This window comes from Odocoileus virginianus, chromosome 33, assembly GCF_023699985.2.
Source record: "Odocoileus virginianus isolate 20LAN1187 ecotype Illinois chromosome 33, Ovbor_1.2, whole genome shotgun sequence".
Classification (NCBI taxonomy): Eukaryota; Metazoa; Chordata; class Mammalia; order Artiodactyla; family Cervidae; genus Odocoileus; species Odocoileus virginianus.
This window is the reverse complement of record NC_069706.1, coordinates 40016037-40028845: the sequence shown is the minus strand read 5'-3', so window position 1 is coordinate 40028845 and position 12809 is coordinate 40016037. Positions and strand designations below refer to the sequence as shown.

The 12809-nt window shown below is 57.7% G+C and overlaps 1 protein-coding gene and 1 pseudogene across 4 annotated transcripts; both read right to left on the bottom strand.

The window, feature by feature from the left end:
* Positions 1-8067, bottom strand: ZFAND2A (zinc finger AN1-type containing 2A). 4 transcript variants are annotated; one of them, XR_002311840.2, is made up of 8 exons: positions 7677-8067; positions 6573-6671; positions 6028-6122; positions 4361-4492; positions 1980-2131; positions 1208-1276; positions 714-938; positions 1-619 (listed from the first exon to the last, which is right to left on the bottom strand). XR_002311840.2 is itself a non-coding variant. In XM_020882351.2 (7 exons), the coding sequence occupies exons 2-7, from the start codon at positions 6625-6627 to the stop codon at positions 920-922; spliced, it is 522 nt and encodes a 173-aa protein (XP_020738010.1). In that variant the 5' UTR covers positions 6628-6671; positions 7677-8067; the 3' UTR covers positions 1-919. The 4 variants fall into 4 exon arrangements, 2 of the variants coding, with proteins under 2 accessions (XP_020738010.1, XP_070316708.1); XR_011485355.1 differs by lacking the exon at positions 1208-1276 and adding an exon at positions 1318-1428 and having other exon boundaries at positions 1-938; XM_020882351.2 differs by having other exon boundaries at positions 1-938.
* A 2915-nt stretch (positions 8068-10982) lies between these two features.
* Positions 10983-12244, bottom strand: LOC139032756 (glutaredoxin-3 pseudogene; annotated as a pseudogene).
* Positions 12245-12809: the final 565 nt, after the last annotated feature.

The window sequence follows — 12809 nt, the reverse complement described above, 5'->3', positions numbered from 1 at the left end:
TAAATTCATTTTAATACTTTATTTAATCCATTGTATCCAAAATACTATTTCAACCAGTAAATATTTGTAACAAGACTTTTTTTTTTTGGTATTGTCTTCAAAATCCAGCGCTACCGAGTCTCAGTTTGGACATTAACCTCTCCTGAGGAAGACCTGACCTGTGTACAGACACCATGAACCTCGCAGTTGAGAAACACACACTCCAGTCCCCGACACTCACCGGTGCTTCCGAACACCAGCTAGTGGCCGCCAGTGGACCCGGACCCCGGGAAGCGCTTTGTGCACGTGGCCCGGAGGCCCACAACATCAGGAATGCGGCGGGGGCAGCCCTGGCACATCTGGAGAGCCAGCAGCCTAGACCTGCCACCACTAACCAGATGAGGCCACAAACAGCCGCATCACCCACCTGCGGACTAGGACCCCAACACACCGCCCCTCCATCGTATCCTGAGGCTCTAGACCCAGAAAACAAGGGGTAGCTGTGCGGGTTTTTGTCTGGCATCCAGGCTGTGTGCTCCGTGGGTTATGATGGGGACCCAACCAGACTGCATCCTCTCCATCGGCTTTCCTGGCTCCCGAAGCCCCGCGAGGCGAGAGTCTCCTGGCGTCACCGCAACGCCTGCAACCAGAGGGTCACGGCTATCCTCCCGGTGCAGCAAGAGCGGTGGGCCACCTGGACAAGGACCCCTACGGGGCAGGCAGTCCCCGTCCACCTGGGATCGATGGCCGATCACCACAGCAGCCGCACGGGGAAGATGTCGTGTGACCCGCTGTCGATGGTTTGAGTGACAGAAGCCCCTTGACGGACACCCAGGCCAGACCTGCTCGTGTGGGAAGCAGGGACCTGCTGGGGCATAAAGTTACCCGCAAAGTGCAGGTAACATACGAGAACAGGCCAGTCTGGGCAGGATCAATCACGTCATGGCTTTACTTTGAATCTGAAAGAGAAGAAAACAGCTTATGTTTTCAGATTTGTCTGGATTAACTACAAACGGGTGATCACGTACAAAACGTTGACCACACACAGGTCTTCAGACCACAGCTGTGCAGTGTCTCTCGGGGTCACCCTGGGGCTGAGGAGCCTGCAGGCAGGCGTGCACCCCCTCCGCCGTCTAGCTGGGACGGGGTGCAGAGCCCCAGTGGGCAGGCAGGAGCCGCGCCATGAGCGCTCGGCATGACCGTCCCCCTGGCCTGTCCTGGGCCGTACCTGAAGTGCCGGGCCAGCCAGCCGCCCAGCCCCTCGCGGGAAGCCCCCGATGGCCCGGGATCCAAGCACCTGTGGGGAAGGCTCAGGTCAGCGTTCCGCCAACTCCTCACCTCTAGCATGGAGGCCACCCGCGCAGGGACAAGAGGACCCTCCGCCTGGCTCAGGCAGACAACACGGGAGACAGTCAGAGACGGTGGCAGGGGACCCAGCTTCCACTCCTCCTGCGGCAGGTGGGGGCAGACGCTCCATGTTCCCGAGGGGCCCTCTTGGCTGCCAGCCAGCGGAGGGGCTGGGCCGCCATCACAAGGTGGCCAGAGCGCAGCAACCCCCAGGCCCACGGGGAGGGCAGGCGGCTGGCATGGTGTGTAGCCGAGCTCACAGCGTGGGGGGTCACTGTCTGGCCCCACAGACTGCTGGGCTGCCAAGGGGACACTTGGCGACCACCACACAGAGACAACACCATGGGAGGCAGAGGCCAGGGAGCCCCAGGGAGACGGGGACCACTCTCCACAAAGGGGGCGCCCAGGCAGACCCTCCCCGTGGCCCCGGAAAGGAGCCCACCCCCGCCTGCACCACGAACATGGCTTCTAGCTTCAGAACTGAGGTTCCAGCAAACGACGACTAGAATCCAACTTCAATTCTGGGTCCACTTTTAATTTAGATCACAGTCACCCAAACCCCACAGCACATATTCCACCCCCATGGCCAAGCGTGGGACCCAATTCCCGGTCCAGGTGGTCCCCATGCGCAGGCTGAGTGAGGCCGCCCTCACCCGGCTGAGCTGGCGGGGCGGCCTCCGCGGGCGCAGCCGTGGTCCAGAGGGTGTCTGTGCTGGAGGCAGAAGCTGCCGCGGCACTCCTCACACGCCACCCGCAGCATCTCCCTCCTCCTGCAGCCCTCTCTGGAGCAGCGGAACGTGAACACCTGTGAAAGCACAAGTCGCCCCAGTGTACCAACCGCCTCGCTGAGCGATCACTCAGCCAGCCCCCGAGCAAGACCCTCAACACTCAAACCAGAGGCGGCTCTTAGCGAAACAGTATGAAGGCGCCGGGCTTTCACTGAAGTTTGTCAGATAAACAGAGAAATACTGGCTAAGAATGCTAATTAAGGATACTTTTAACAGATGACAGACACAAAGCCAGCACTTTAAGCTGGGGACTCACATGGGATGCTTGGGGGTGCTCCCACTGAGAGAAACGAGATGGGGTGGGGGCAGACAGGGTCAGGGAGAGACAGCCACGCACGCGGCCTGAGGGGAGCCGGGAGGGCCCCGGGGACGGGGCGGTCTCTGGGTGCCATAAACTGCCAGGCACTCCCAGCTGTGCAGCTGGCAACGGGGGAGGCAGTGTCGGCAGCCTGGGGGCGGCCCTCCACCAAGGCAGGCCGTGACCGGGCACGGGACAGCAAGGGGCTGGCGGGCAGAGACCAAGCAAGCGCAGACACCAGGAGGGGGCCCGGCCACCTGGGGAGGGCACGGGGGGGCCGTGGTCTCGGGAAGGCAGGGAGGCTTTACAAAAGGCTCCAGAGGCTCACAAGGGCCCCAAACAGGGCAGCAGGACTGGTGGGGGTCTTGGGGCCAGAGCACACGGGGCTGTGGGGGTTCGGAGAGGGGTTCTTGGGACCGGGGGCAGGGGTGAGGGCTGGGAGGTCACGGGATGGCAGGGGGTCCGATCAGAGGGCCTGGAATGGAGGCTCCGGGCGGGCTTCGCCTTCTCCTGCTCCAGGTTATTTGTCATAATTGTGTTTGCCCTGCACTGAGCGTGGGAAGCAGGGAGCTGCTGGAGCGCTGAGACAGCGGAGGACTGGAGACGGTGACTCAGCCTCACAGGAGCCGGGCCCTGGAGACGTGCTGCAGGCTGAGAGCAGGGGGCCGCGCGGCCCGCATCCCAGAGGACCACCCGAGCCGGCCCGGCGAGCGCACAGCGCGGGGCCGGGCACGGGGACGTGCGGGAGGCCCACGAGCCTCCCATCTGAGGGTGGGACAGGCCACCACGTGCTGTCTGCTGAGGCCGTGGCCAACCTGGGGCTCCTCAGACACGGAGGTGACCACAGAGGGTGGCTCCTACTCTGCCTGAAGTTCTAAAGTGACCACAAAGAGACGTTCTGAAGAGGGATGAATGCAAAACTGTGAAAGATAAAAGGGAACAACCACGACTTTAGGGAAAGCTCACGGACAAGCAGGACCTGCTCAGTAGACGTGAAACCCTGCGAGCTGGTGCGGAGGGCCAAGAGGCAGCCTGCTTGTGACACAAGCTCCCCAAAAGCTCAGAAACCACAGCACTGGAGGCTCGGGAGGGGCCAGGGGAGGCTGTGCCTCCGGGAGACCCCCTCCCCCACCCCCGCAGCAGAGCTGCCCTGACCCCAGGGAGCCCGAGACTGCTCAGGACCCAGGACAGAGCCCCCGCACGGGGGACAGAGAGGAGCGAACCTGAGGGGGAAGGAGGCAGGGCTGGGAGGACCAGCGCGGCGGAGCGCGGTCCGGAGCGGGCGCGGGGCTCCCTGTCCGCGAGGCTGCCACACCTGGTCAAGGACAGCGGTCGCTCATGGGCGCCCCCGAGCAGCAGCAGAAGCGGGAAAACTGCCAACGCCCACGAGCGCCAGGAGCACCGCCGGAGCGAGGGTGCCGGGCTGGGCAGCAACCCCCGCGGGACAGGCACACACGGCACACAGGCTGGACTCAGCCCACGGGGAACGCAGGCGGCACCCGTCCGCTCCAGACAGACAGACACGCGTGCTGGGGTCTGCGTGTCATCAGTATGTGCTACGCCGTCTCCTGGGGAGCTCAGAAAAAAGGCGCACGTGGGCAGCGATTCCCAGAAACCACACTAACTTTCCACCTTAGTAGAAATAGTGAGATGCCTGTAACAAAAGCAGATCCTAATGTAGACCCTGATATTGAGGAAATATGCTGGTAGAACTGTGAAAACCTACGCTGTTCACAATCCAGGAAAACACTGAACAATTGTTCAGTTTAGTCGCTCAGTCGTGTCCAACTCTTTGCCACCCCATGGACCGCAGCACGCCAGGCCTCCCTGCCCATCACCAACTATTGTTAGGGTTTAATTTTATGCAAAAACTATTGTAAGTAGTTAGCCTGAGCGGATAACTGCGCTTCTCCCCCAGGAGGAAGCAGCACCCAGGGCCCCGCCTCACCTTCGCCGTCTCCTGCCCGGGAGGACGCCGACATTCTCCGTCCATGTGCGCACTGACCACCACATCAGGGATCTCCCCCTTCTTCACTGGGACGGGGCTGTTACAGAGTGGGCACACCGGGACCCGAACATCCTAAAATAACAAACAAGAGGACAGGGCTAATCAGAGAGCCGAGATGCACGCACACGACAGAAAGGGCCGGGGCGCAGTCACGCAGGGATGGCACAGACGCTGGCCTCGCCGTCACAGGAGGGCCAACGGCAGCCTGAGCCGCAGTCAGCCAGCTCGGGGGGACCCCAGGGGAACTGACGCACAATGGACTGTCACCCGCCCACAGAGACGACCCTAAGGGAGCCGGCAAGGCCACCCAGGAGGGAAGCAGGTGAGCAGTCCAGAGGGCCGGTCTCGGGATGGCAGGGCTGTCTGTCCAGCAGTAGGGGTGAGCGGAGAAGCTGCCCTGACGCCTCCAGGGCAGGCGGGGCTGCTGGGGGGCAAACGCCACCGGAGAGGAGCCCCGGCCCCGCCCGCCAGCAGCCCTCCCGATGCGCACAGGGCTTCCTCCATGCCCACACCTCAGACGCGGCCCGGCTGAGCTCTCAGGCTCAGCACCACCCACCAAGCCCAGGACGGGGGCTCTGGAAGGAAGCAGCAGGGCACCCAGCAGCGGCGCGCCTGGCATGGCTGGCATCCCTCAGGGCCAGGGCTGAGCTAGCTTCGCTCAAGGAGTGCTCTGAGGTGACATGATGTGGGCGAGTGACAGGCAGCCCCAGAGTGTCTGGAAGCCAAGCTGGAAAGCCACCCGGGGGTGCTCTCGCGGCTGGCCAGTGGGCGAGTTAAGAAAGCAAGCAGTGCTGAGTCATGTCTAGGCAGAGTCACCCAGTCCAGGGAAACGGGAAGGTCACGTCAACAAAACCACAGTGTGGCCTGGTCCTTGGTGCTGGGCGAACATGAGTCACTGTCCCCCGCCCCTCAAATCAGTGAAGGTCCAGACCACAGCCCACACAGGTCAAAGCCTGAAATGCCATCATCTGCACCTCTAAACTGCCACCTCGGGGAACCAGTAGAGTGCTGGCCAAAGATCACAGGAAACCGCTCCCAGAAGCACCCAAAACAAGTGAGTTCAGATTGGGACCCCCTGAAACGTCAACAACCCAGGTCTCACACCTCTGGACTTAGGTAAGTCGGCTTCCTTCAGCCATAGCCCAGTTTCCACCAGGTCCCGTCTGAATCGCTGAAGCAGAGGCCAAGGCTGCGAAGTGACCCCGAAAGAGAGCATGCACAGTTCCTCCCAAACGGGTCCCATCAAGCCCCGCAGGAAGACAGAGCGGTTCTCCCTTGGTGTGTTGAATAAAAAGAACTAAACATTTTAATGTGTTAAGTAAGCGTTGAAGGTCTGAATACAACTGATTCCAGAAACCCTCGAGAATACCCTGTGGTTTTAGAGCTACGCGGCCCAAGCTTCCTGGGAAGGTGGATGCTCCTCCCTGCCCTGTCCACGCATGGTTACCAAGGGCCCGAAATGAGGCTGGTGTGACCGAGCAACGGACTTCACGGTTCCTTTCACACCAGCTGAGCTTCGACTATGTGGGGCTCACGTCCACGATCTCGGGCAGCGCAGCTTTGGAGAGGGAGGATCAGAATTTTCAGAACGAAGTATGATTGATTACCTTGGTGAATGCAAGGGGACACTTATGTGCAGCGTAGGTAAAATGATCTTTACAGAAATCTTGTTTACACGCGTCACATTTTAACGGAAGAAAATCTAAAAAAAAAAACAAAAAAACAGTGAAGGGTTTTAAAGACTAGAACAAAAGAATCATATGTCATATTAAACAAGTATTTACCTTCCCTGATTTCATGTTACGCCTATCAAATACATCCTCAAGGTATTACATGAGAATAAAATAATTGGGATCCGTGAATTTCACAATGTCAGCAACACTGCAGAACTGGTACAGCTACCCTTTCCAAAGGGATCCCAGCTCAGGTGGTACTCCGAGTGTCTAAGCAGTGCTCTTCTATCCACCCAGTGCTGGCAGCCAGCCTCGTACCTAGCGGTACAGAACCTCAACCTCAGGCCAGCATCTTATCGCTAAGAACCACAACGGCCAAGACCCAAAAAACATCAGCTAATGAAGACAATGTCCAGTTCTCCCGGCAAGCAGATGACAAAACGCCCATTTTCTGTTGAGGTTCTCTTAAAAGTGCTTACCTAGCTGCCTGCACGTTTTTTCTGAACAGTGCTTCCCCAAATCAGGGAACTCCATTGTAAGAACGTGTCCAAAACACAGACGGCAGAGTAAAACGTCACCTGCAAGAATTAGAAAAAATTAGGAGGAAAGCAACGATGTCCTGAATTTCAGTCACCAGGATTTATATTGTACAGGTCATCAAAGTAAACACACATTGTAAACACCCAAGTCAGCTGGGCCCCCACAGGGGGCTAAAGCCTCACAGACTCTTGTCTTTTAGCAAAGAGAAAATGGGCGTCTTAGTCTTAAGTACCAGCTCCTTCAGAATTAACCCCATTAAGAGGCTGTTTTTCAGTCTTTTTAATTTCTAGTTTATGAAGCTCAACCCGAATTTAGGTTTTCATTAATCCATATTTTGATTCATGTTGATAAGGACGCCTCATATTCAATTTACACAATCGCCAGAGAAAGTTACAGCTTTGGTGAACTTTAAATTCCAATTTCATCTACTGAATATACTTGTTGACATTAACAAAACTCCGTTACCAGGTGCTAAATCACACTAATTAACTGCACTAACCCGAAGAGATTCGACTCAGTCCCCTGCTGCTCCCTCTAACTCCCTGATGCACTGAGTCTTACTTAGAATTTACTCCTTAATGGCACTCAACCTGGAGTTGACTAGGGGGAAGGGCAAGAAGTTAACTCGCCAATGGAAAACAGGTATAGAAAGTGAGGTCACTGCACCTGAGAAAAAACTGAAGTCCCCGGGACGCCTCACAGGCTCCCCTCCCATCAAGCACCCACTCTCGGAACTCTGGTCCCTCCCAGAATCCACGTCCCCAGGGCGTTCCCGGCTCGCCCGACAGGTCTCTCCGCTCCTGGGGGCGTCCCGGTGCCTGGGACACTCTGGCCACGGCTCACACCCGCTCCAGCCCTCAGGCCTCGGGTTAGAGCATCACTAACCCCCGCCTCACCTCGCCCGACCCTCATTTCCTCTATTCTGGAATTCCTTCCCCAGGACCCGCTCGCTCGGCTTTCGCACGCGTCTCTCGGCTCCAGGGGTCAACAACACCGAGCGGGTGTGCAGGAACCGCTCCCTCGAGGACCGACCAGAGACCCACCTCGATCCCTCCGTGGTCGCGCTGTCGGCGCTGCGTCCGCGGAGCAAGAGCCCCGGTGTGCTGGGACACGGGGGCCCTGCCGTCCGAGGTCTGCGGCCCGGCCGGACCCCCCGCCCGGCGTCCCCGACCCGGCCCCGCACCCCGCCCCTCCAAGAGGCCCGGGCAGCCGCCGAGGAGAGCGGAAGGCGGCGGTGGCCGAGAGCTTGAGCCTCCTGTCCGCGGCGAACAAGGCCAAAGGGACGCGGAGAACAGAACCCGGGCGACAACCGCGGCCGACCCGAGCCCACCGAGGAGCGGCATCCCGGCGCCCGGCCTCCGGGCTATTTATCCGTAGCCGCCGGGCCCGACCGCTACCGCCTTCCGGGCGTTCCCGGCGCGCCCCTATACGTCACTGCGGGCCAGCCAATGGCGCCCGGCCTCGGCGAGGCGTTCCCGGCGCGCGCCAATACGTCACCGCGGGCCGACCAATCGCGCCCTCCGCTGCCCGCCCACGCCTCGCCTCTTCTCGAACAGTCGCGCGGCTTCTCTGAGCTGTCGAGTCACGGCGAGGCGCGTCAGCGCGGGCGCATTGGGCCCGGCGTGGGCGTTTCTCCGAGCTGTGCGCAGGGACGGCGGGGAGAGCACCCAGGCGCTGATTTTGGAGTCACAGGTGAACTTGAGCAAGAGGGCAAGTTCACAGACGAGGAAACCGCAGGGTCTCCTGCGCGCGTTTCCCCGTGTGTGCGCCGTCTCCCTTAGCCTTGCTCCGGGCCACTGGAGAGCCTGCACCTGACGCCCGTGGCGCCCCGTCACCCCACTCTTGTCGCCCGCGTGTTTTCCCTCCGTGACTGATCCAGCCACCCAGGCGCGGAATCGGTGGCGACCCCACGTTAAGGTCCGACCCGCAGACCCCGCTTGGCTTTTTGTGGTGTCTCTTTCCTCTCTGCTCCAGGAGCTCATCTGCTATTACACTTTCATTCTCGTCCTGTCCCAGACGGTTTTATGAAAAGTCCAGACTCTGATTCGTATAACGTGACTCTCAGGACCGGAGTCAGGTCCTGCTTCCTTGGTGATGACACCACATGGATGGTGCCGTGCTCATCACTGGCGAACGATCGCACCCCATCCGACCACGGGGATGTTCACTTCTGACTATCCCAGTCCTCACGTTTGCCAGGTTTTTCCACTTTTTCATCTGTGAACAGTTTCCCTTGTCCATTTATTTTTTAACGAATTCATTTCAGCCTCAGGGAAGGTCAGGAGAAGACGTGAGTGGACACCCGAGGGTGTAACAGGTGAGCATCTGGCCCACCTCAGCCTTTCCTGGCTCTGATCTGGCCAAGACCACACCTGAGACCTATCCTGAGACCAAGACCATCAAGTCAGTTTTTAGATGCGGCTTTTTGGTCATTAACTGAACATCTGCTTTGGTAAAAAGAGAGATGCTGGGCTTCACTGGTGGCTCAGTGGTGAAGAATCCATCTGCCGGTAGAAGAGACACAAATTCCATCCCTGGTCCGGGAAGGTCTCACGTGCAACGGAACCGCTAATCCTGTGCGCCATAGCTGTTGAGCCTGTGCTCTCCTGAGCCCATGTGTCATAACTACTGGAGCCCGCACGCCCCGGAGCCTCTGCTCCGCAACAAGTGAAGCTGCTGCAGTGAGAAGCCCGCACACCACAATGAAGAGTAGCCCCTGGCTACTGCAACTGGAGCAAGCCCATGCGCTGCAATGGAGACCAAGTGCAGCCAAAAATAAAGTTTTTTTAAAAAAATAGAGATGCCACCAAGCGTAGGTTAGGTGACCAGTGTATGATGGAGATGCGAACACAGCACCATTCAGGGCTTCCTGTGCTGTCCTCTGAGCTGCGCTGCAGTCAGCTGGGGACGAAGGGCCCTGCAGTGCTAGGACACGGCGGAGGGGAGGGAGGCAGACCTCGGAACCCTAGTTAGCAATCCTTGGGAAGTTCTAGTTGAGAGAAGGAAGCCAGAGTGCATGTCTAGACACACTGCTCTCTATCAAGGAAGCAGTGTCCTTTGCCACCAGCTCTCTCTTGTGGCCCCTGTTTTACCTGCAAGGGGACAGGTGCAGAGCTGACAAGGGACAGACCCAGGAGCCAGGATTCAGACTCACCTTGGAGTCCACATTTCTGACCCCCCTGTGCTGCCTGCACCGGCTGGTGCTGAGGATGGAGGGGCGGCCGGGAGGCAGGTCATCAGGACCCCAAGGGCCACGAAAAGATTTCAGACTTTGAGTACAAAGAGGTAGTGCTGAAAAGTTTTAAACAAGACCTTGAGGGGTGGGCAGGGAACACTTGTAAAATATATACTTTATGCAATTGAATGAAAAATAATTTCAGCTTTCTTGATTTTCTAAAATTGAACTCCACTTTCCTTTGGAGCCCCAGACACCTGCCTCGGGCAGACCTGTGTCCTGTCCCATCACTGAGTGTCCGGTCTGTTCAGATCCAGTTCCTCTTGTGACCTCAGTCATTTCAAGGCTTCTTCCTGTAACCCCTCGTTCTCATCTCCTTCAGTGGCACCAGGGTTCGGGGAAGCGTGGATGACCCCATGGCAGTGCAGGGCGGGAAAACCTGGCCACAGACTTTTGTCATGTGGGAGCACCTGCTGCTGGTATCAGGACTTCCGTCGTGACCTCTGATCAGGAGTTCAGTCCTGATTCCTGTTTTAGGTTCAGTGACCCTTTCTGCCCTCCACACTGGGCTTTGCGGGGCTGGGGAGCACCTGTAGCATGTGAGCGGGGGGCGTGGCTCTAGGGCCGCAGTGGAGGCCCTGTCCCTGCCCGGCCACGCCCCAGGAGTCCTGCGCCGGTGCAGAGGTGCAGGCCGCTCCCCGAGGGTCAGGTGGGAGGGCAGGAGTGGACCCCACTTGCCTTCGGGTCATCCCCGCCTCGCCGAGCCATGTACCGTCTGAGGGCTGCAGGATGTGTGGGGGCGGGGTGGTTCTCAGGGGTCCAGGCAGCATCCCAAGCTCCGTGTCCTCCCTGTCGAAGCTTCGAGGGACTTGTCAGGTGCTCCAGTGGTTGGGGATCCACCTGTCAACGCAGGGACGTGGGGTTCGATCCCTGGTCTGGGAGGATCCTGCTTGCCGCAGGGCAACCAAGTCTGCACCGCAGCTGCTGAGCCCACAGTCCAGAACCCGAGCTCTGCCACGAGAGGTGCCCCTGTGCGCTGCGGCTGCTGAGCCCGCGGGCGGGAGCCTGTGCCCCACAGTGAGAAGCCTGCGCGGCAACAAGACCCAGTGCAGCCAAGATAGACTGGAAAGAAGAAGAAAAGTGCATGACGCTCCCCCAGCCCTGGCAGCAACATCCTTACACCGAGGGTGTGTCTCTCACGCCTTTGCCTTTTTTTTTTTTTTTAATTGAACTTGAAGATGTTTATTGCGTTCTATTTTTGGTGGAAAAAAAGGTCACATACGTTATTTAGCACAGCCTTGTGAAATACACAAAGCATAACTGGGGATGAGCATTTTCTCCTAGTCTGTTTCTGAGGACTAAATCCTGAACTGCTCCGCTGGAGGAAGCCTTCCTGCAGTGGGTGGGCACCAAGTCTAACGTTCATTAATTTTCTCCTTTCAGTATAGGCAGCAACTCCCCATTTTCTTTCAGTTCCTTAACAATGTCCAGTCCTCCGACAAGCTCCCCCTTCACATACAGCTGAGGGTACATTGGCCAATTGGAGTAAGCTTTTAATCCTTGCCGAACTTCTTCATCCTCCAATATATCAAATGTCTCGTATTCAATCCCAGTACTATTTAGTATTTCCAAAATCTGTCTGCTGAAGCCACACTTAGCTTCCTGTTTGTTTCCTTTCATAAAGAGCATCACAGAAGCTTTATTTGTCAGTACTTTGAGCCTTTCCTCTAACTTGGGGGCTTTGGGGCAAATCGTATCTAGTTCTTTAGATGCTTCTAGGTCCTTAATTATATCAAGTCCTCCTATGAGCTCTCCAGAAACATAGAGCTGGGGATAGGTGGGCCAATTGGAATAGGTTTTGAGGCCCTGACGAACTTCTTCATCTGAGAAGATGTCAAAACTGCTAAACTGAATATTATGTTTGTTAAGAATTTCCACCATCTGCTTGCTGAAACCGCAGCGCGGCTCCTGAGGAGTTCCCTTCATGAACAGCATGCAGGGGGCAGCGTGAGTTAACTTCTTCAGGCGCAGGCTGGGGCCTTCCTTCGGCTGCTCACCACCACTTGGTGAGAAGGAGCCGCTAGACGCACATCGCTGAACATTTTTGGTCAACTCTGGGGCATGGGCACCATCTAATCGGTCGATTTTCTGAGAATTCTTGAGAAACAGAAAGGTGGGAACAGAACTAATTTCATATTTTTCAGATACTTCAGGAACAGCTTCTGCCTCCAACTTCACAAACGAGACTTGTGGGTGCTCTCTGGCGAGCTCTGCCATCACATCGTTCATCTGAGCGCACTGCGGAGCCCATGGTGCCCAGAAATGGACCACAAGAAGGGACTCGGCTCTGAGGCGCAGCAGCTCCTCAAACTGCCCGGCTGAGCCGACCTCCACCTCGGCCCCCGCCGCCCCCGCCGCCATGCTGCCGCCGCCAGACAGGAGCAGTCGAGCGCGGGCGGCCGATGGGGGCGGGGCGAGGGCGGTGGCGCAGGAGGCCCCGCCCCCGGCCGTCCCGGAGGCCCCTGCCCTCGGTTCCTTGCTCTCCAGGTGAAACTCACAAGCTTCGGCTCACCATTCCCTGTCCTCTGTCGTGAAAGCCTCTCTTTTAAGGCTGTGGCTTGCCACAAGCTCTTAAAAGATTAGGTTAAAACTTAAATCTGAACAACTTTAAAAAATATTTTGTACTTTTATTTTTGGCTGTGTTGGGTCTTCATTTGAGTAGCAGCTTCTTATGGCTAGACAGGTGCTTTCATGGAGCGTGACTGTCACCACAAATGATGGTGGAAAACTTCTCAGTGATGGAGGAGAGAAAAGACACTGACGTTGTGCGTGCCATGCACATTGTACCTGGAAACGTGTGTTCGGTCGCAGTTTGTGGAAGACGGATGGAGGAGAGGCTAGAGCAGAAGCCGGGAGGGCAGCTATGAGGCTGTGGCTGCGGCCCAGGCGACAGAGATGACGGTGACCATGGACACTTTGGAAACATGGTGCTTCACCCTCC

Excerpts from the sequence above, each read along its gene's own strand:
- ZFAND2A (XM_020882351.2), bottom strand. The coding sequence starts at position 6,627 with ATGGAGTTCCCTGATTTGGGGAAGCACTGTTCAGAAAAAACGTGCAGG. Across the intron at positions 6,123-6,572 it reads AAAAACGTGCAGGCAGCTAG|ATTTTCTTCCGTTAAAATGT; the intron begins GTAAGCACTTTT and ends TTTTTTTTTTAG. Across the intron at positions 4,493-6,027 it reads GTCCCCTTGCATTCACCAAG|GATGTTCGGGTCCCGGTGTG; the intron begins GTAATCAATCAT and ends TTGTTATTTTAG.